We start from the raw sequence: 23,680 nt of genomic DNA on the forward strand, positions 1-23,680 counted from the left end.
ATAAATTATTTTTTAAGTGGTGTGCGGATTTAAATCTTAAATAACCTAAATTCACAGTGAACAATAAAGTAAAAATTAAAAAATTAAAATTTAATCTAGCTTAACAATTTTATAAAGTGTAGCCATTTAGTGGTTTATTATGTGTGTTCAAATTCAAAAGTATATCTATATGCATGATTATTATAATATTTAACTATGAATTATATGTTTTTAATTTTAATAAAAGTGAAAAAAAATGATATTTTATGAAAAAAATTATATTCAATAATGGATTTTTAAATATTCACCGACAGACAGGGTCTGTATGTTTTCCGTTTTTCCGAGCATCTAATGCAGAACATGGGAAAATAACCACACCAACTTACATTGTATGACATATGCTATATTCGAATAAATCAAACGATAGAATTATGTGTGAGCACAAAGCAACTATTCGGAATTTGTTTTGTTTCTTAAGTTGATTTTTCATTGAACAGTATTATAATTTTAAATATAATTGTCATACATCCCGAATTCGCCAGGACACTACCGGTTTTGTGACTTATGATAAGTAATTAAGGGACAGTATCGCGAAAAGACCTCTCGGCATGCACCTGATTGAAGTTCATAGAGCAGAAAATACCGATTTTGACCACAATTGTCGAATAATAGGTATTGTCACGAACACGTGGTGACCAACGGAAACGAGTCGTACATTTTTAAATTCTCATTTCTATTAGCACTTCTTATACTCTTCGTGAGCAAAGAGAGAAAAGAAAAAAGCGATTTGAACACGTCCCCGGTGTAGTGTTTTTTTCAAAATCTGGAAGACATAAATTAATAGTTTTAAACGGAACCCATTCGATCGAGAAAAGAAATCGTAAGCCCTAACCTAACCTAGCCGGCGCAAGCGAACGGAAAACAATCCGGACCGTCGAGGATCTCGACCGGTGATGATACTCATACGATTTGAAGTTTCGAGTTCCGGCGGTGGAATCCGATTGCGCGTCCGAAACGGCGGCGACGTGATTAATTGTTGTTGTGATGGTAAACAGGACATGTTCGTTACTCGTGCGCGTCCAGAAGATGCCGCGTGTCTCGCGCCGCGCATCGTTCAGTGCTCCGGTTCGTCCGATCGCCGTGGGTGACCGGAATCAATCGTTTACCACTCGATGGGTGTCTGCACGAATCAATGCATTCATACGGCGTACACGCACGTTTTTTTCAATAAGACCACATCCGCGCATACGTACAGCGGATCTTATCGGCGACAGTGTTGTGGATCGTATGGATTTTCGTGAAAGTCAAACGAAACCGTGACCGCGCGGTATCGTAACCCAGCGCGACCTTTTTTCTGATCCACGACCCTCGAATCAATTTATTTCGACGAGGCGACCCGATTCCACCCCCTCCTTCTGGCCAACGTTATGCAAGCGTCTAACATACACTTACCTAATGCGTACAAGCATTTTGTTCGTATGAATCAAACAGTTCGGTTTAGGCAATTTTTGTAATCAATTTAATTTAATTAATCCAAAACATAAAAAAAAAAAACACAAAATTTGAGTTTTATAAAACTTAAATATATATTTTTATAAAAGAATACATATTTTACATATGTCTTTCATTTGGTGTCAAATGACAAAGCCCGCTGATCGTGTTCCACTGTTGTAATGATTGAGCACTTCACGTTAACATTCCGTCCGAGGGGAAGTAAACTACGCCTCGAAATGTACATACGTTTTCCGCAGAACGAAAAACTGCGTATTTTTCCGCAGCATGTACAATTACGGTAACCCGTTCCCGTCTCCAACGCATCTAATGCATCCGGTGCAATATCAACACCGATCGTGTATGATTAGTCGCATCGCGTTCTCGATGAGCCACAGACATTTACCGCATAGTTTTGAACGAGAAAACATCGTTGCTTTGTGGTCGGATGTTTATAAAATTACGTATTTTGTACTCCATTTCAGTTTGTCTTACTCAGTGCTAACCTAGAAACAAATTTGATTAATGTTCTTCAGAATCTTATATTTTTTAATATTTCAGTATATTTTTGATTTTTTTTTTTTTTTTTTTAAGTACAAATTACTGTAATTTTAAGTGCATAAGCATCTGAGCCCTAACTATTACAAAATACACGATACAAAATGTTTATTTAATATACCTACAACATTTGAATGAGCTAATGCTAATCATAATAAATAATTGTTGATCACATTCGAATTGAAGTATATAATTAATTCAAGCACAATGAATTGTATTAAATTTAATATTGCAACTGTCATTAATGAAATACGATAAATCAACATACGATATAGTATTTGAATATTTTCACTATCCAAATTGAAAAGAAAACATTTTAATTGCACACAAATGTCACTAGTCACATTATCAATGTAAAAACAATAAAATGTATGGTGTTCCTAACACAGGTTAACAAGTTTTTAACAGGCAAATATATAAATTTAATTAATTAATTAATTTTCACTATAAAGATACAACATTTCTAAAATATATTAATGTAAGCAATAAATTAATGAAGAACCGTAATTGTTAAAATTCAACGAGTCTGATTAGGATTTCAATCAATTTAATGTAATTCTTCCGTCAAATTAAAAAAATATTTTATTATATATTGACTAAATTCATTCAAAAGAGATAATAATTTTAATCGAATTTACATTAAGAAAAATAATAATTATCAAAATTGTAGCCGACGACTTTATTTCTTTAAAAATGGAAAATAATTAGAAACAATAAAAGAACATCTTTTTTATTGTCTTTTGTAAATATTCTTATTATTCTTCCTGCACATTAGATATAAATTAATCGTTTTGTATTTTTACTTTTTGCCAGTTTTTTTTATCTTATACCTTAGTTATTGTATGTTTCGTATATCATCAAACCTCAGTTTCTAACTAACGAATAGGTAAAAGTGAAACTCAATTGATACATCTTTATCATTATGAAATACATTGTTATTACTTTTTGTTGTGAAAAAAATAATAAAAACATTTTTATCTTTTCTGCGAGTCTAACAACTTTTATATTATATTAAATTCTATAGTAAATTTGAAAACATTTCATTAAATCTTTTTAGTGAAGCTTAATATAGCTATCTCAAACTTTCTAACTAATATTTTATATAGAGTGTTTTCTTAGTAGTTTAATAATTGATAGTAGAGTAGTAATTTAATAAATATTTCTTCTAGCTCGACCGTCTCTCACCCATTTGAGATAGTTAATCTTTGTGGTCAAAAATCTTTTTGAGTTAGGTATCTATAAACCATTTTTATGTATTCATCTTAACGTGTACTATTTCTGTGATATGCTAATAAAATAAAGTATTTCAATATGATATGTATATAAATGTATAGATTATGTACATGAAATATTAGAATATTCTAAAAATAACAATTACATTGTAGGTACTGTATATAGCATGAGTAAACTCCGAAGTTAATAAATTAATAAAATGAAAAATTATTTACTAATTAAATCACATGATTTATTATTTTTAATCTTAAAATATGTGATGAAAAATATTGAAACCTGAATAAAACCTCATCGAAAATAATATAGGTATCTTTATCGATTGTATTATAGTTTTGCAATAATTATATTAGTTAATTATATCAAAGGTATGTAAACTCCAATGCGTTTTGAAGTATACTATGATGCATCAACTGAATTCGATAACTATCATACTGTCATACAACTACGTTGCATTAATTCAAATGTAAATTACGAATTTTACGAAAGTATAGAGGTATACTACAATTGGTTAGGTTTATACATATTTAAATTATTAACAACAATTTATTTATTTATTTATTAAACGGGCGAGTCCAATTACATTGAAAATGTGGAACATATAAATAATAATTATAATATATACATAAATATGGTTATTGTGGAAGTACAATTTATGTTAAGTGATTAAATTACTAAATTATTAAGATAAAATTTAAAAGAAGCAACTGAATTACAAATAAAAACATCGATAAGTATTAAATTTATTTACATGTAGCATGAATCTAAATATAGGGGCATTCTTACTATATTTAACATATATACAACATATAACAATTAAAAAAATTCAATAGAATACGAAATGCATTTGAAAATCTATAGACTATATTTATTGTTTTATAAAAAATAACACACTGCGTGTCACTGCAATCACCACGTTTTATAAAATAATGATTCGGATGATAATTCACTTAAAAATGCATTGGTTAATGTTATAGTTATTGAAATGCATTATTTTATAAGAAAATAATACTTCCATTGTTTAAGGTTTTACATACTTATTCATAAATATTGGAAACCAAATTATACATTATTTAAATACAATTATAGGACTATTGTCTGAAACGGTACACAGACAGTATACTTTGGGATAATGCGATATAAATAGAAGTACCGTTCTCTGTCAATCCATCGATACGTCATCGTACGGATATTGAAGTTGGCGACCGGTTATTTACTGCAACTATACAGGTTTAAAAAAAATTTTCAAATTATCACGTTCGTTTGAACTGTAAGTGTCCGAGCTTATTAAAATTCTGAAATTTAATAATTTTCAATATTTCACTTGAATATTATCGATACGTAGAGCTTTATACGTGTAAACTAAATAATGATGTCGATTTGTCCAGTCTTGCAACTAAACTGTAAAACTTGTAAAACTGTAAGTATTAAATTTAACTCGTCTATTATATATTCGTTGAAACATTCAATCGATCAAAAAATCTTTCCTATCATACTGTACTAAACATCATGAAATATCGTTAATGACTTCATATTTTCCACATAATGAATTATTTTTATAATAAAACGTAATCATTCGAGAAACAAAAATATTTGTTATTACGTACTTATGTGTACTTGTACGGTTTTACGGTCACGACGATTTATACGTTCAAAACCAAATAATAATACACCTATTGAATATCAAAAATGTATAAATAATAAATTCAAACATCTAAAACTTGAAAACTTTTCGGTGCATACGATATACAATAAACGGTAAAATCAATTTAAAAAACTATTATGTTTAACTGTGGTGGTTTAATTCATCTAGAAACCGATCGCTGACTTAATTAAAACATAAATCGTATCATAATAGATTTTTTTTTTGTTAGAACAATAATTGTAAACTAATGAATTTAAAATTGATAATACAGTTTAAGGATAAAAAAATTATTTTTTTTTTTAAATAGAAAGAAAACAAAATAAAAATGATTTTATTTAAAATTAAAATCTATGGTATTTTTTTTTTTTTTTTTTTATAAAATGTATGTTTTATTTAGGAGTAGATATTATTGATTTCCAATAATTGTATATCATCGTTTACGCAAAAAATAACATAAATAGCAGAAATTAATATTTTAACAACATATCATTCCTTGGTATGATAATATATTATAACGTCATATTTACATACTTTATACCACATATAGTTTATAGTTATTTGTTTAAAATAAATAAGTATATAATTTCTTTTTTTTATTTCTTAGCGACAAAAAACTTTACATATTTTATTGTTATTATATCTGTATAATAATATAGGTATGTACAGGTATTAATACAATGTGATTCTCCAGTAAATTACCTCCCACAAATGCATTAAATTTATTACTTAAGGAAGCATAGAAAAAATTCTTGATCATAAAATAGGACGAAACTTGACATCGTACCTTGATAATGATACAAGAAATCTCATTAATATATGAGTATATGTAGATTGAATGTAATACTCTTCATTACCTGCACGAAAAAATATAAATAGTTCCTTGAAGAAGAGGAATTTTAAATTTTTCTTACATTTAAAACACCTAACTAAGGTAGGTTTAAGTAGACAGTCGCAGAATAATAAACCCTCAACGAGTCAACAATTATTTACAACTACATGTACATTTCATTTAAACAAAGTACAAACATTAATAATAAATTAAGCGAGTACACTGTTGCAAAGTAATTCAACTTATAGTGTATGATGATTATAAAAAAATAAATGTATGTGAATAACTTATTAATCATAATATTGCATACATTTATCTCATACAAGTCAATAATTATTTTCACGCGTACTTACATTATCAATTTAACAAAATAAAAAATTAAACATTCACAATATTTTTTTATTTAAATCTACATATACACTCTATTTTAGAATTTAATGAACGTTATAAAATTATAGTTGTTATACAAAACTAATAAACTCAAGCATATTAATCTCTATTAAAATCATTGTGCAATATTAGTTGTAAAAATATTTGATATTTAACAAAAAAAAATCGACCATTGTTTTATTTCTCCTTGGCTTTAAGTGATAAATAGGGTACTCCAATTTATTAATATTAATTTAGTAAACTATTGAGAATATATTAAATGTAGCAAGCTTATTTATAGTGTAATATAATAATCAAGAATAAAATAAATAGGTAATTTGAATTAAACTAAAACCAAAAAAAATACTTATTACTTTCACTTTATCAATTTCAAATATTTCGGCACAATAATTATTATATGTTCAAGAAATTAATAAATCAATGTCGGTAGGTTAAAAAAAATCTATTTTGGGATCTTTTACAATAGTTTATTTTTATGGTCATATTTGAAAAAACCGAACGCAAGCAGTTTAGAGTTTAATAATATATTCAATAATTAAATTAAATGACTAGAGGCATTTTAGCACAAAAAATGTTCAATATTCACGAACTCGTTTAACTAGATACAAACGGGCTAAAATAAATAATACTGAAATCGAATACTGAAATACTGTTAAATGTTTAAATCTATATAACGCATTGTCGAAGCTTTGATTGATTAACAAAATGTATTGGTGGGGGAAATCGTAGAAAGAAGAACAGTTCATTATAAAGTAACCAGTAGTCTGCTAAAAGACATAGTTCGTTATCACGGTAGTTTGTTAAATATTATTGTTTTACTTGTCGTTCGTTCAAGTCTTCCAAAATGACACATCGAAGAAGGTATGTATAGTAACTAAATCTATAAACAACGTTCACAAATGATCGCTTAAACAGTTTATTCAAATAAAATCATTATGATTGTTTTGGCTATATTTGAAAAATGTAATTCTTGTAGAAGTTACCTTTATATTGAAATGTTTAATAATTGATAATTTTTTTTTTTTGTTCATTTCGTACTATTAATATAATATTGAACAATAGTAATTAGAACAATAATAATTTTTTATTAAAATGTTATGTGTGTATATATATATAAAATATGTACGTGGTTATACTAACCAGCTGTATAGTAAAATTATCATTCAAATTTTTTTTTAATAGTAAGATATATTAATATTACTAAAAATTAATGTATTAAAGTTCTATTATTATTTTTAACTATGTTAGATATAAATAGACACAATAGATTTATTAAGCATACACTCAAAATTTATTTAGAAAAACCTTTTTTTACTTAAATAAATTGTATAATAAGTATAATACACTTTAAAACCAAACCAATAAAATAAAATATAGTTTCGATAAATGGTAAAATACGTCTGTTGTATGGAAGTAATTTATAAGCTTAAAATATATTCAAGAATCCTAATTCCATTTATTAGTCAAAAAGATCTATTGAATACTTTTAGAAGACCTTGACCTGCAATGCATGGTCGATGGTCATGAATCTTAGTAGGAAATAATTTCGTATTCAACGTTGACGAGACGTTTATGTTCCAAATTATAAAGAACGTATATTGGTCTCAAAAATGAGAGGTTTATTTAATATTCTATTCGGTGATGTAGTCTATAGAATTGTTACTTTACTCCATTTATTTTTATAACGATCAGGACTCACTACTTATTTTACTCTCAATATATTACAGGGAAAGTGATAAGCTTAAAAAAAAAAATTCTTTTGTCACATGTTCAACGAGTTGTGTACGAAAATACGACATTAGCAACAGCTAAGTTATCCGCAGTTCCAGTGAAAAAAGCATTCTCGTTCTTGTTTTACATTTTATTTTAATCCTTACCGAAACTATAAATTTATAAATATTTCATATAGATACAATTATAGAATGTTGTTACAGAAAGATAACTTATCTATACGGATTGATCTACCTACCACATCTTTCTGTTGGAAACCGCTTCTAGATGTACGTGAAGTTGGCCCCCCCTAAATCAAGCTAGTGACTCCAAACCTTCACAGGCATTTTGCAATTAATTTGCTATTATTTGCTATGAAGTTTTCAGAATTTGTATACCTATGATTTTTCTGGAAACTAATGTATGAAACTCTATATTCTACAAAGCCCTCCCCATCCGATTTTAAGCTATATAGTCATTTGAACTTATGATTAAAAAAAGCACCCCAATATTGTTTAATTAATATTATACTGATTTCATTTTTTTTTGCAAATAATTTGCATTTCAATAAAGATTCATAAAAAGTTTAAGCAGTGGTGGTACCACGATCTGTTATTGGAAGGATAAAAAAGACATATTGCTCATAGATTTTATTTTCAGGGAAGTGGGTTGTGCTAAAAAATTATTTTTGAATATTTTGACTTGATCTCTTTTTGATCCTTCCAATAACAGATCGTGGCACCACCACTGCTTAAACTTTTTTGAATCTGCATTGCAATGCAAATTATTTGCAAAAAAATAAAATGAAATCAGTATAATATTAATTAAACAATATTGGGGTGCTTTTTTTAATCATAGGTTCAAATAACTGTATAGCTTGAAATCGGATGGGGAGGGCTTTGTAGAATATAGAGTTTCATACATTAATTTCCAGAAAAATCATAGGTATACAAATTCTGAAAACTACATAGCAAATAATAGCAAATTAATTACAAAATTCCTGTGAAGTTTGGAGTCGCTAGCTTGAAATTGGGGGGCTGTCGTGAAGTTAGCCCCCGAATCAAAAATAGGTTTTTCCAAAAAAAATCGCGGATATGCAAATTCTGAAATCCACATAGTAAATTATAGTAAATTAATTGCAAAATGCCTGTAAAAGTTTGGAGTCGCTTGCTTGATTTAAGTGGGCCAACTCCATGTACATCGTTTCTAGTTCAAAATTAGTTTTTAATATGCATACGAAAAGCTTAATATAATTATTTATGGTTTATTGAAAATGTTAATTTTTTTTTATTTTTTTGAAAATATTATTGGGTGAAACGAAACTTTTACTTTATCATGGACGATCCGTTATTTCCCAACGTTAAGTATAAATTCTTTTGTTTTTAAGTATTCGTCGAATTAATAATATGTAGCACGGTGAATTATTGTGCCAAAGCCATAAAGTCTGATCGAATATCGGTATTTGATCGTTCTTCGCATTATTGTTTTTGTCGTTGTTGTTGTGCCAACCGTGTACGTTTATAACAGTATCCGAGGTCAAGTGAACTGTGAAGTGTCATCTTCCGGGATGTGTTGTTGACGGACGCGCGCACAAGAATAGGAAAATGCTAATCAGTTATGCCCTATAATTTGCGAATCCTTTGTAGGTCAGTCCGTTCAGGTCGTAGAACTTTACCATACGTACACGCGTACGGTTTTTTTTCCATCACAATTAAAGTTACGGTACTCCAAGTACGTGCTCGTGTACGAATCGCGCGCCGCGCCGGTGCACGCCATGAATATTAATTAATGTATGTCAACCAGAGCAGGCGTGTCTTGGGTGATTTTTTATTTTTATTATGTTCCCTTGTCGTTCCCAGACAAGAGTCGGTAATATCGCATCTTACCGGCGGTACAGTGACTCATCTGTACAGCGGACAATATAAGCGCGCATGCCGCCGACATCTCGCAGAGACGCGCGATACTGCCAAACGACCAGCACGCCGTACGATTGTCGGCCGAACGTCGTCGCGCGCGACCCGTCACTTCCGCGTCGAGCACAATAACATCGCGCGGGCCTCACGCCAGTTCTTCTGTTTTAGGCCCGTCATCGTCATGTTGTTCTTCGCCACGATCCTGTGCATCGTGACCTCGTTACCGGCGTCGATGAACAAACCACTGGTGGACCCGGGTAAGCCAACACGAATTAATTTTTATTTTTTTTTTTTATTTTTGCGCCGGAAAGATAATCGATTTTGTTCGACCCACGAAATCATCAAAATCCCCATAAAACTTATAAGGTGTACCGAATGCGTCATTTCATCAACGGTATCAATCACGTGCGATTTACTCAAGTGCTTTATTTCGGATCACGTAACTATTCAAACTATGCGTGGTTTGTTCATGTACAGGATTGTGCGAATTTCGAGTGGACGAACAATTAACTTTATGTTGTTCGATGGTTCGATTTGAAAACCGATTTTCTTACCATATGATGACATATAGTCATAATTAATAATTTTTATATTATCAATGAAATATAATAATGTTTTATAAAATTATTATTAAATAATTATATGTACATAGATTTGCATTTTTAACTGGAGAGATATCATTTTTGACATTTTTACTTGACTTTATCCAATAGCATTTATTATGAATTCGGATCAACGATATTAGATAATCTCAACCACCGGTGTAACGAATTGTCACCTATAAATTACATAATAATATGTAACTTAATTTATCTACTGTACTATCATTATTTGAATTGTTTTTATTTCAAGGGCTGTTCGTGATAACAGGTGTCGAAACATGTGGTTCCGATCTAGGATATTGTCTCTTAGGTAATGATTGCACCATGGACGATGATTTTTTACCCGATCCGTCGGGTAATTGTTCAGGTTTAAAACGTGCTTTCACTCCAGCCTCGCCCTTCGTCTGCTGCAAGTTGAGCAAAGGCTCGTTGAACTCGGGGCCATTAATGGTAGATTTTAATACCAAAACTTCCACCGAACCTAAGAACGAGTTGCACGGAATCGTAAAAAACGCCACTCCTGTCAAAGCAGTAGACGAGCTGAACATCGGTAAAAATGTGATTTCGATCTCGGCCATGGATAAGCAAGCGAGAAAAACTGCAAGAGAAAACGTAGATTCTTCGAAAATAGACAATGATCAGCTGGCGAAATTAAACCAAATCGAGTTGGTTGTAAAAAAGATCATCGAACAGTTAATAAACGAGACCGCGAATAGTATGAAAGTTGACGAGACGGTAATCGGTAGTTCTGAAGCGAAAATAGAAGAAAATACAATGATGAACGAGATTAAAGAAGACGAGAAAATGTTCGTCAACAACAGTGAATCAACAGAAACCGGTGCTGTGGATCAATTGGCGAGACCCGAAGAAACATTAGATGATGGGCAGTTTAAAACAGAAATATTTCCGGAGAACGGGGAAGACGGTGAAAGGGTTAATGAATCCGATAAGATTGAACCGGAGACAGAAGAGTCGGATATTGATGATGAATTCAAAGCGGAAAAAAACATTTGTCAAAAAACTTGTAAAAGCGAGGTAATATTTTTGGTAGAAAAAAAACCAATGTGCTACGGAACACTTTTAGACGACATATGGGTACTCACGTCTGCTACGTGCGCTTCCAGGTAAAGTGAAAAATCATAATCTAACGAAATATGTATTGCCATATAAATATAATATGTACGACTTATTCTCAACGATTTATGTATGTACCTATTAGATCAAATTATTTAACGTAAATAAAATACGTTTTAATGGTCATGAAAAAATATTGAATGGTTATTAATGAAATATTTTTTCACTGTATTACGAGAGGAACAGTTCCAACAAAAATCGAACACCAAAAGATATTTACCCTTATACCTACACTTATATAAAATTTAAAATACTTATCGGTTATAATAATAATTTATCGTTTGCAACTAAAAAAAATAATTTTATACTTTGATCTTTAGTCTTGTGTTTATGTACAACACATTGTAAGTTCGAAAATATTAATTAGTCAAACGTGATAATTCAACTTTTGCTAACCGCGTGTAATAGGTAATACTGATTATTTTAACATGCCGTTTTTGTTACGTACTTAATACTATAACATATTAATTTTTATCGATTGATTGGTTACAGGTTGAATAAAGCAGCTATTAGAAGAGTGGCTGTAAGCCGTAAGGACATAGGGGGAGCAACGCTGAGTATTTCAAACATTTTAGTGCACGAGAACTTCAAATCGCCAAAGTCCAAAACCCCACAGGAGAATAATGATTTAGGTATAGACTACAATATTGTTGTTCTTTGAACAACTTAATGATATTATAAGATTTATGACGCAAAAATGCGTTTATTCACGATTGTGTTGGAAACTGTTATTAGCGCTGGTCAGTTTGACCGTACCACTCGAAGGCCAAGAATGCACACCGTGTTTTGTTCAAAAAAAAAATAACGTCATTAATGAAGTATGTAAGACCAATCAGAACGCCTATCACAAGAACTTGATAAAATCAGGTTGGTCCAGTTTATGGTAATATTGAAAACAAAACGATATTCTTACTGTAAGACGATGTATACTATTTCAGCCGAAAACTGTGAAAGTCGCGTGCAATTGCGGGACATGATTAGCAATTCATATTTGATATTGCCGTGCAACAGCTGGAGGATGCAATACAACGTGAGTGTGTGCGCGTTTTGCTTACAGCAGGCGTTTGGCTCGTACAATATTATTATGTTAATTTTTAGAATAATTAAATTAGCACGTTTAAATTTTAATACATATAATATTATATTCAAAATGTTATACGACGTAAAATATTTTCCCAATTAATTGTTTCGACTTTCATGGTACCGATTTATCGTAAAAATAACAAACAATTAAAATGTACAGAAATGGTTATACGCCAAAAATATCCAACAAAATAGTTTACAAACGAACAATCGAATTAATCTGTTTTTATAACAAAAATAATGATTATATATATATATATATATATATATATATGTGTGTGTGTGTGTGTATGTATCTGTTAATTTATGGAAAAAAGCAGATAACCATAATACTCGTATATACGTTCTTTGAAATGTAAATAAGCAGATCAATAACTTTATAAGCTATTAAAAGGAAAGTTTAAGTATTACTTTTAGCACCGAAGAAACTGAAGGGATTACTTATGACTTATTTTAATATGTTACGTGAAGAGTAGTCTGTAATAAGAAATAATGAGAAAAGTAATATGGGTGTATAATAGTTAATACTGCAGTATTCCTGTACATGGAACGAAGTAGAGAAAGTAGCAAGTTGTAAAAAATAAAAAAACTATTGTAGAAAAAAAATATATGCATCATGTTGTAGATAGTTAAATTAAATAAAAATCGTTGGGTACAGCTTAATAATTGAAGGAATCGATATAAAAGCCAACATTAAAACAAAATAAATTAGTTATTACCGAAATCCAACTCAATTATAATTTAACGTTAAACCATCTAAGAAATTGTTAATCAACTAAATTCATCGGAAATTCAATTTGATATAACCAATTGTATGACAATGTTATTACCATGGCTCGAAACTTTAAGCTTTTGCATATTTGTCCAGAAAGTGCATATTGAAATTCTAATTCGATACAAATTAAATTTATAGTATGTGTATTTCAGGTATAAAAATTTTTGTTGCATAATTTTGCATATTTTGTTATTTTTTGTACCAATTCGTATATTTTGGGGTTAAGAACATTTATATGCATTTTTCATGGATTTAAAAAAATGTATAGTTTAATAAATTATTAGATATATGACAACCAAAATTCTAAGTTGATATCATTTGACAAAATAAATTAATTCATCAATGGCTATTATTTGTATTGCTTCGGTTCTCAATGCACTTAACAATAATATAATCTCTATAGTACCGAGAACTTGTAATAATGACCACCACCGACCCGTATTTATTTTTATACAAATTTGCCACTTTATTAATATTTTGTAACATGACATTAACAAATTGTATAACCATAAGTAATTCGTAAACAATTATGTTAAACCATTACGTTATCAGCTTATACACAATATTATTTCTGTTCGTTATAATAGTACATACATTTACATGCAAGCAACTTCATTGTACAGTGTACACTAGTCAATAGACAGTTTTTTATTTTTTAAGCAATTATTTTCCAATTTTTTACTGCATATTATATCGCATATTTTGATGTTTTTCTAAAGTATATTGTAGTACTTTTAGCACATAATGTTCCAATCCTTGGTTATTGCATTAAAATATAATGAGCATAATAAATAAATAAATATTTCATTCGTAAAACGTTTCGAATCGATTTTATATTTATTTTTGACATGATCATCTCTAACGATTGCCACCCGCATAAATTTGGAAATATACTTCCGTGAGATCAATAGTGTTAACGCGTCGTGCCTTTGGGTTGATCAAAGTCTATTGACTTCCATTAAATAAAAATATATTAGTATTTACTAGCTATATATTAACGTTGAGTGTTCTGTTATGTTATAATTATACGTGCCTTACCTATTATTTATTTTTAATATGTATACCACTTGTGCTTGGTTATGAAATTTAAACTTGTAAACAAATTACATATTATAGTAATTAATTAATTACATAAATTAATTACAATTTATACAATTTATTACAATACAATTTATTTAATTTAATTAATAATTACATAATATAAAAATGTCGTTACGAGACGGGTAATATAATGATATTATTTTAAGGTTATTGTGAGGTTAGGTATTGTGATATTTAGTCGACCACTCAAAATACTTGACCTATGATGAATACATTTACCGTGTTACGTCTGTTACATTCTATTACAACGTTATGAGATTTTTTTTAAAAAAAAAAAAACGTAATACCTAAAGTCAGTACTTGAAGTTTTCGTACTTTCTATACCAAACTTTAAATAAATGATTTTGTCTTGAGTAGCCCGACCTAACGAACTTTAACTCTGTAATAATTTAAATAATTATGATTTTTTTCATAGATAATAAGACAAATTAAAATGTACTTTTAATCGTTGATCATTTAATTCACTGTACTTTATATTATGTATATATTGTCTATATCAGTGGTCTTCAACCTTTTTCGACCTGCGACTCACTTTTCTTACTAAACATTTTTCGTGACCCATGTAAATTTCGATAGCCATGAAAGCCAAATAAAAAAGTTAAAATTATTTAATGTATGCCATATTAGAAGTGCTTTTATAACAAAATAAATCAAAATTGATATATTTTAGGTATTTAGGAAGTATTTAATTTTTAATACAAGTAATGATAAAAAAAAAAAAAAAATTACATGTAATGATACCGAAAAATGGATATGTTTTGATACACAAAAGAAATAAGTGCGATATTTGTTCCGGACTGTTTTCACACGAAATACCTCCACCTCAGCTCAATTTAACACAATGCAGTTTATAAATATATGAAATGTAAATGCGATTTATAAATTCAATCAACCTATCACTTCATTTGATTGTTTATTATTTTTTTCTTTTATTTGAAGATTGAGGCTTCAACAGCAAATATTATTAGCTATTAGATGTTACATATTTGATGAGTTAGGTGATTTTTTCTATTTTTTGTTTCGCTCGTTCGACTAATAAAACAAAACTGTGTTTGGATTTTGCAGCAAGAAGGGCGGCTGGGAAGTGGCCTGTGGTGTGATGGCAAGCTGGCCGGCGTCCAAACAGGTGTGGGCGTAGGGTCGTTGATTTATACACCGGTGCACGAGTACGCTACGTGGATATCCGATAACAAGAGGTAAAAAAAATACTCGTCACACGTTTCCGGGTACCGATTCAAATTGAGACCAAAAAAATCGCCATAATATAGTCGTATCTGAACTATATAAATTATTGTAAATACTACGTTCAATACATACTATAAATTATGGTTTTGGATCCGAAAAACGTGTGTAAAACTTGATTTTATAAGTTTCGTGTATGCGGTATTATAATATATAGGCAAACGTTAATATTATGGGTGTTATCTCCCGAATAAACGGCAATGAAAAGATAATATTAACGCACCAGATTATCACAAGTTGAACATTTTTACAGTAGTGATTTGGAATCTAATTAGACGATAGAACGTTCAAAATTCTATTTATGTTCCTCAAAAGTTAATAATAATCAAAAACAAAAATTGTTTACGAATAATTATTTATCAATAATAGAGTTATTATAAAATGTTCAGCTCTATACAATTTTGAAAAAAATCACTGAAACTAAAGCAATAATGCACTAAAATACTAAATAAAAGAACCAACTAAAATACCTTAAAAGAAACATCAATTTAATTTTTTAAAAGCCTGCAAAAATATAAACTGTCGAATTATTTTTGTTTCTATCTTATTTTTTTTGATTTAATTTTATTAATTAAATAAGTGGTTAAGCTTATTTTAAAATTTTTAATTATGCATAAAAATACGAATAAATGGAAAAGTATTTGAAAATGTTATTTTAATTTATATTATAATTTAAGACTGCTAAACTCTTCTTTAACACATTAATTAATATATTAAGAGATAGAACTGATTAAGCCACACCCATGGAAAACATAAAAATAAATATCGAACCTTTAAATATTTAAAATCTTTAGTTACGTTTATCTAGAATCTATTTTGTAATAATTATATTGATAATAACAAGAAATAAACTGAAAAGTGAAAAAAAATCAAAAAACAAAATACTATTTAAATTATTAATTATTCTACATGTTTATAGATAATAATTTAGCTTCCTTTTATACCAATAAAAAAAAAGTCAAATTCCTACAATATCCTAACTCCAGTTATAATATTTAGTTTAATATTTAGTGTTTTTATGCTTGTACGTTATTATCATATACGCAATTGATGTTGTAAACAATACGTTCGAAATATAATGTATAATGTACTTGCTAATACGCTAATGAAATATAAAAAGCTTTAATCATATTATAATGTGATAATTTTTTAGGATTGAAAGAAGATGAACAATAAATATCTGGTCACACACCCGTTGATCCGATGTAAAACAAGACTGTGCAACTATCAATAATATAATATTAAATGTATAGTTTATTTATTTATTTATCGTATCCATTACGCATATATTGTATACGAACTAAGTTATTATTATATTTTGACAAAATGTAATATGTGTAAATTTAATATAATTACAATTACTGACGCCCGAGATGTTTTGGTCGTTTCATTTTTAACTATCATATCTCGCCTGTCTTTCCATTACTAACATCCTGCGGGCCATATCGTAATCATTTCATTTCTAACGCATCAAAAGTAACAAAAGATCATTTCCAAGAAGGGGTTAACTTGCTAACGTACCAAGACAGTTATTATGTTTTTAAAGAACGAGTCTACGTTTGACGGGTTTGTGTAATACGTTGAACATTTTCTCGTGTCATGGTACGTCGGTTACCTGACAAAGAATATTATGAGGGTGGATCACAACGTTAGAAACCCAGACAGGGGTTCGTTGTCCTAATACTAACGCAATGATCGGACGAATAATGTACATTTTCGTTTCTAACATAATATTATTATAATTTTATACAAAACAGATTTTCTATAAATAAATAATATATAAAATCATATTTTATAACAATTTTATTTCATCAAAAGTTAATTTCAAAATATTATTTTTTCGTCAGACGATATTTTTTTTGCATACGTAAGATACTGAGTCTTAACGACCAACATACGCTATATTCGTAGGTAAATCAATTAAAATTTGTTCATAATATCGTATTTTATAAACACAAAAAAAAAAAAACGTCTATTAGCCTATGTCGCTTATGAGATTTTTTTTATTTATTAAAATATTTGAAATTTATTTTCACCTATAAAATGTTTAATTCGTTATAGATATATGTTTTAAATTATTAACTCAGCTATTATTAATTTTGCAATATAATATAATATTCTACAATTGATGTCAACTGTATCTACGTTTTGTTAATATTGTTTTTTAGAATATTATAAACATTAAGAAAATTATTTGAAAATTAAAAGTCGGTACTTAAAAAATGTTCACGGATTTTATCTCTATAAGGACTATGCAATATTATTTTATTATTTTTATTGAAATATGTATCATCATCCAAACACTTATAAATAGTATACCTATACTTAAGTTAAGTTGCAACATTCAACTTTAGTCATTCTGATTAATATTTATTACGTCCCACATGTTTACTAATTTAATATTCACAATCATGATTATTTTTCAGAATCATAAAATTCTGTGGTCACAACACTTTATTGATACTTACATTGAAGTTAAACTTTAAAACTAAGCATACGACACATTGACTACCAAATAGGAAGTCTTGAACCAACATAGGAAGCTTATATAATATAATAGGTAGCATAGTACGCAAGCAGATAATATCATGATAATAGCTTATTGAATTTTATCAAGTCCATCAACGTTTGAAATAAAACCGAATAAAATGATATGCTGACAACCCAAATTGACTATCACGTAGTCTACTTATTAAAAAGATTTGATCCGTATATACTAATGAACACGAGAATGATAGAATGTTCAAAAAATTTAATAGGTGTATTGTAGCACAACATTTCAAGGGTAATTTAAGTACATTTTCTGTCTTGGAACAAAAACAATGTACTACGAATTATTAATAACAATAAGTTTTTGAGAACTTTAAACGTGAATCGAAACAAAAATACTTATATATTTATTGTTTGTCATTGTGTAAAGTTATTATTTGTGGTGTTTTTCGCGACATCATAATTTATTTTAAAATCTTACGCCTGACTGTACTATTGTTTCGAAAACGATATTTAATGAGTTGTTATAAAAACGAAAGTCTTTCTCGTTTAGTCGTTTTTGTAACGTATAGCTGCAGTAAGTGTACAATAAAATAATCGATGCAATAATGTACGTCCATGATGATGCGGTGTGCTCCTCTACGCGATATTATACATGTAACTTCAGCGGACTTGCGGTGTAACTAAGGAAAGCGAGCACACAGTTTTGCGTGTAATTTATGTTTAATCATTTAGAGTAGTACAGCACTAGAATCGGGTCGCATCAGACGGCATCAGTACGGATGTTATTCAGAGGTATTAGCAGTTCATTAGTCTGCCGTCACTAATATCCGTTCTATTTATAACCGTTTGGAAAGCGAACGCGTTGTGGGCGAAGACTATTTCGGTAAAACTCGCCATAATAGATCGCGGATTACGGTAGGACAGCATACGGCTAGTACGAAAAATCCGGTCTTTTGGAATTCGGCATTCGTTGAAACTTGTTATTAAGACTCTCCTATTAATTACTACAGCTATGTCATTTGCAAATAATTGTATGTATATATTGGGTCGTTCGCCCAAATGAAGAACGCCCATATTAATCCAATGGATCTTTGTTTTATCCGGTTCTATGAAGTACCTAGTAATTATGATTTAGTTCGCTCATCGTTCAATGAACAAAATTAACGAAATTAACAAACTATATTAACTATTTAATTATCCGATCCAAACGAACCTAATCGTTCAATTAACCCTTTCAAGTGTAGAACAATACTTTAGATTACAGAGAATTAAATAACGGTTAATAAATAGAATTGTAAGAATTTGAATAGAAAATTCTGATTACAGGTCTAGAAATCTGGATTTCGTAGCTTGAAATCCGGAGAATGAAGTCCGGCATTTTCAAATTTTTGGTTCATTCAGTCGTGCAACGTCTGACGGAACCGTAGTAACTGGTAAATTTCGCTGTGTACAATAAAAACAAGATGAACACTAGTCCGAGGGTTTACGAAACTTAAGTCTTTATATGCTTAATCGGCAAATGTTTTCCTTAACCGTTTGATTTTTTAACGTTCCTAAAAATGTAAATGGCAAAACGTACACAGATAAAAGGTGTCGATGAAAAAAACAAAACATTGTCAGCTGTAATAATCTATCGACCTCGGGTGGAATAGTACCCATTGTTTATTTCTAACATTTCAACTGGTAAACGCCGAAAACGTACAATCGCTTTTGGATCACGGAGAGCTATACCCGTTGCAAAAAAAAATAATTTCAGACAGACAACTGGTGTTTCAAGTAAACAACGGCAACGGTCTTGAACGTTTCGATCGATAACATACTCGATTCGTGTACGTACTCGTGTGTGACGTCACCTCACCAGGCGCGTCCTTGCCCACGGTCGTCCGGGGGATTCACTTTCTTCCGAGCACACGTACACACGCGCGCACGCGCATCGGCTCTTTCTCCTTCTCGACGACAACGTTTTCCCCTCTCCCCTTTACCCCACCAGCGCACCACCCCACTCCCCTCGCCGGAAACCCGACCGATCGGTAGGAGGCGGGGGCGCGACGTTTACTCCCACGACACGGCGGCGGCGGCGGCGGAGGCTATAGAGATCCCGAGCGACGGCGCGACGCAGTGCCGCAGTATCCGCGGGTCCCGAAATACTTACGGTCCGCTCCGGTTCGCGTCTGTTATGTGCGTAAATCGTCCGCACCGCCACCACCACCACCAGCATCACTCTGCCATCGGGGACACGTTTGGAACATGTGGTCGAGATGCGTCCTGATACTTGGTTAGTCTCGGGTCGTATGTAAATAGTGGTATATGGACATGTAATGTATAGCGCAGCGTTTCTCAACCTGGGGCTCGAGACCGCCGGGGGGGTTTACGAACCCTTAGATGAGAGGTCGCGTACGTCGGGATCGATTGAACGATGATGTAGGAAAACAAAACATTTCATGAAAAATTAAAACATAACGATAAAAATGAAAAAGTTAGTTCGTAGTATAAATACACTATAAACTTCATTTAGCGATTAAAAAAACTCTCGTTTTTTTTCCGTTAATGATCAACGACGTAATACTCGTATATTTCGTAACTGGTAAAACAGATAAAAGCTTAAATCGGTTTTTATTACTAGGATATGAGAGGGTAAGTCGTGAGGCGACTAATTTTATTTTTTACCTGGTTTGGGGGTCGCGGCGTTAAGAAGGTTGAGAAACGCTGATGTACAGGTCGAATAAATAAATAAATGTATAGGACCGCTGAAGCACACGAGTGTACGCACGATCATTGGACAGGCAAACGGCGGGATCTCGACAAATCAGTACGGAACGGAGACGGATGCGATCCTTTTGAAAAGTTATCTTAGCCATTACCAATAACTCGAATAGTCCTCCGAACCACGCGATTCGTCGGACTGGTCTAGTGTCGTCCGCGATGCTGGGCACTCTGAATTGTCGAGATTCTGCTGCACCTGTTATAACATAAAATTGCGCGGTTATCGGGCCGCAACAGTAATCGCATATCGTTTCAACCGCTTTGCAAAAAGTACATTTATAAGTGTCACGTGAAGCCATTTGCTTTTGTAGAACGGAACAATAATATCCAACGGTGTAACGCGCGAAAAGCAAAAATTTCTAAAACAATCGACTTAATCGCACGCTTGAGCCGCCCTTTAAATCTCTTTGCGTATGAAATACAATTTTTTTATTCGTTTCGCAAATAGATTTTCAAATAAGTTTATCTGAAAATATAAATCTCGTTTTGTAATTTAATTAAAGTTTTCATCCTCAAGACGATAATTCGCTTCGGGAATATCAAACTAATCTTGGCTTAATATAGTAATTATCCACGACTTCAAATAATATGCCAAAGGAAAAGAGTTGTCTGATAAAATATTGTAAACCATTTTGGTATTCGATTGAAACACACTCGTTATTGTGATCGATCGATGTTTTAAAATAATAATGGTCGTATAAGTAATACATTTTGAGCTCTATGTAATAATAAAGAATAAAATGTATGCATTTAAAGTTAAAATTGTTATTATTAATTGTTTTTTACTGAATTTAAAAGACTTTAATAGTGGTACACTTAAAATTAATCGATTGAAATAAAATTATAAAACTATAGAAACAAATTATTAATAACAGTATTGTATAACTTAGGTTTATGAAATAAGCTTAGTTAAATAAAAAAAAAAGGATTCCTTGCTTTACACAAAATCTTAAATCAACTCAAAATGTTCAATTAATTTTGAAAATTTACGTTTGTGATCGTTTATAATTATTATATTATTTGTTCATTCGATTGATATTTATTAAGATTATTACAATACTAAATACGTTTATAATACAAGACAACATTATTCCAAACCTAGTATTCATGAAATAGGTTCAACAATTTACATTAAATATAGTCTACGCTTTACACGTAGATAGTTGTAGTGTAGGTAGGTACATAATACACTCGTGTATATTCAATAACCCAGAAATCAAAATCATAAGCGAGCCGAAGGTTCATTCGACCGTAAAGGATACATATGTTTTTAGACGCACCGTGGATTGAGTTCATTAGGCAATGAATGTATTCTAAAATTTTAGAAATTCTCCAGTGGAAGTAAAAGAAGTATCTATTATTGGTATAGAACGTGGTTCAATAATATGATCAATCGTTATTATACATCGCTTAAGGTATCCTCAATAGTTTATAATTTATAATAATATATTCACTAAAATGACAAATTTGTACCTACATCAAGTAACTGTTATGTTCGATAAAACACTGAATAAATATTTGAGGAAAATATAAAAATATCTAAAAAAACCTAGGTACAATCACTTATCGATTTCTAACGTTTATTAATATTTACTTTTTAAATAAATAGCAATAGCATAATTTTTCCTCGTTCCTGGATAAATATCCTTAATTGTTGGTCAACTATTTTAATATCTTAATTACCATATCGCGCTTGGTAGATTGGTAGACACAGTGTAAATAATTGATCGTAATTGCACGTCTCGTAAATGAAATTCGTTTCGTTGGAGACCAAAAGATTACCGATTAGTGTCTGTATATAGTGCATTTCTCTAGTCGTTTGACAACACAAAAAGTCCAGTACTAATTTCACCCATTATAATTTTTCATTTGTCGGCAGAATGGATGTGGTCCATTAAATAATTGTCTTCCGGTCATATCAAGTCGTAGGCTTCCCGTTAAAAGAGTAGGTACTCGAAAATAAAAAATTTTAAAAAAGTATGGCCCGTTATGTAAAACTGTACTTGTACCATGGGTGGCAAATCGTCTTCAAGTGATTCACAATTATTATTGGACTCGTTCAAGGGAAACGAGTGAATATGATTTTTTTTTGTTTTTTTTTTTTTTTTTTTTTGATAAATTTCACAATCAAAAACAATGGTCAATCACTTCGTCTAATACGGTTCATGTATTAAAGATTCATAAGAGTGGTGATTCGTTTAGCGGAATATCAATCTATTGTTCATATTTAATACTATCTATATTATTTAGTCAGTTTTTTTACAGTTTTTTTTTTCTTTTCAAACTGACCACTAAACCATTTAACTATTCATATTGAATGACTTCGAACGGTATTTTTGTTCCACAATTTAATACTTGAAAAAGTATAATATAAAATTATACATTCAGCAGTATAAACTTGTCGATATACCGACTGTGGAAAAATAACTATGAGGAAATAAAAATTCAAAAATACGTTAAACACCTGTGGACAGCTAATTAAGTTTATTCCAATGTAATCAATTTGTTACTGTATAACATACTATGATATTTTATCACATATTTCTAAATTTACTTATTAAAAAATACGTTGTCACGAATGCTAACTGTATCTTTATGTTGCTAATTACTCGTTTACGTTTTTCATCAAAATAACACGATTTAATTTGAATCCTCAACAGTAATATTTTAAAAAAATCAGCTTAATAGTTGTACCTATCCCTTTTTTCCGATAAATTTACGTTTCGTTTCAACGCAAGATAG

The 23,680-nt window shown here is 30.3% G+C and overlaps 2 protein-coding genes across 4 annotated transcripts in view; both read left to right on the forward strand.

Moving 5' to 3' along the window:
• The first annotated feature begins 6,897 nt into the window (after nucleotides 1-6,897).
• Nucleotides 6,898-17,056, forward strand: LOC112692327. Of its 2 annotated transcripts, XM_025566958.1 has the most exons (8): nucleotides 6,898-6,983; nucleotides 9,914-10,002; nucleotides 10,598-11,471; nucleotides 11,974-12,113; nucleotides 12,217-12,348; nucleotides 12,420-12,511; nucleotides 15,506-15,636; nucleotides 16,836-17,056. In XM_025566958.1, exons 1-8 carry the CDS (start codon nucleotides 6,967-6,969, stop codon nucleotides 16,849-16,851), a joined length of 1,491 nt encoding a protein of 496 aa, XP_025422743.1. In that variant the 5' UTR covers nucleotides 6,898-6,966; the 3' UTR covers nucleotides 16,852-17,056. The 2 variants fall into 2 exon arrangements, with proteins under 2 accessions (XP_025422743.1, XP_025422742.1); XM_025566957.1 differs by lacking the exon at nucleotides 6,898-6,983 and having other exon boundaries at nucleotides 9,517-10,002.
• A 3,224-nt stretch (nucleotides 17,057-20,280) lies between these two features.
• Nucleotides 20,281-23,680, forward strand: part of LOC112692328 (proclotting enzyme-like) — a 34,561-nt gene continuing 31,161 nt past the window's right edge. For both annotated transcript variants that reach the window (XM_025566959.1, XM_025566960.1), the window contains exon 1: nucleotides 20,281-20,450. In XM_025566959.1, the coding sequence (XP_025422744.1) occupies nucleotides 20,423-20,450 (28 nt within the window). In that variant the 5' untranslated portion in view covers nucleotides 20,281-20,422. The remainder of the gene's footprint in view (nucleotides 20,451-23,680) is intronic.

Source organism: Sipha flava, unplaced genomic scaffold (assembly GCF_003268045.1).
Source record: "Sipha flava isolate LNK unplaced genomic scaffold, YSA_version1 73_pilon_pilon, whole genome shotgun sequence".
Taxonomy (NCBI): Eukaryota; Metazoa; Arthropoda; class Insecta; order Hemiptera; family Aphididae; genus Sipha; species Sipha flava.

What these genes read in the sequence shown, in the direction of transcription:
- LOC112692327 (XM_025566957.1), top strand. Translation starts at nt 9,621, where the DNA reads ATGTATGTCAACCAGAGCAGGCGTGTCTTGGGTGATTTTTTATTTTTA. An exon ending in ACAGGAGAATAATGATTTAG is followed by an intron (nt 12,114 to 12,216) that starts GTATAGACTACA and finishes AACTGTTATTAG; the next exon opens with CGCTGGTCAGTTTGACCGTA. An exon ending in CAAGAACTTGATAAAATCAG is followed by an intron (nt 12,349 to 12,419) that starts GTTGGTCCAGTT and finishes ATACTATTTCAG; the next exon opens with CCGAAAACTGTGAAAGTCGC.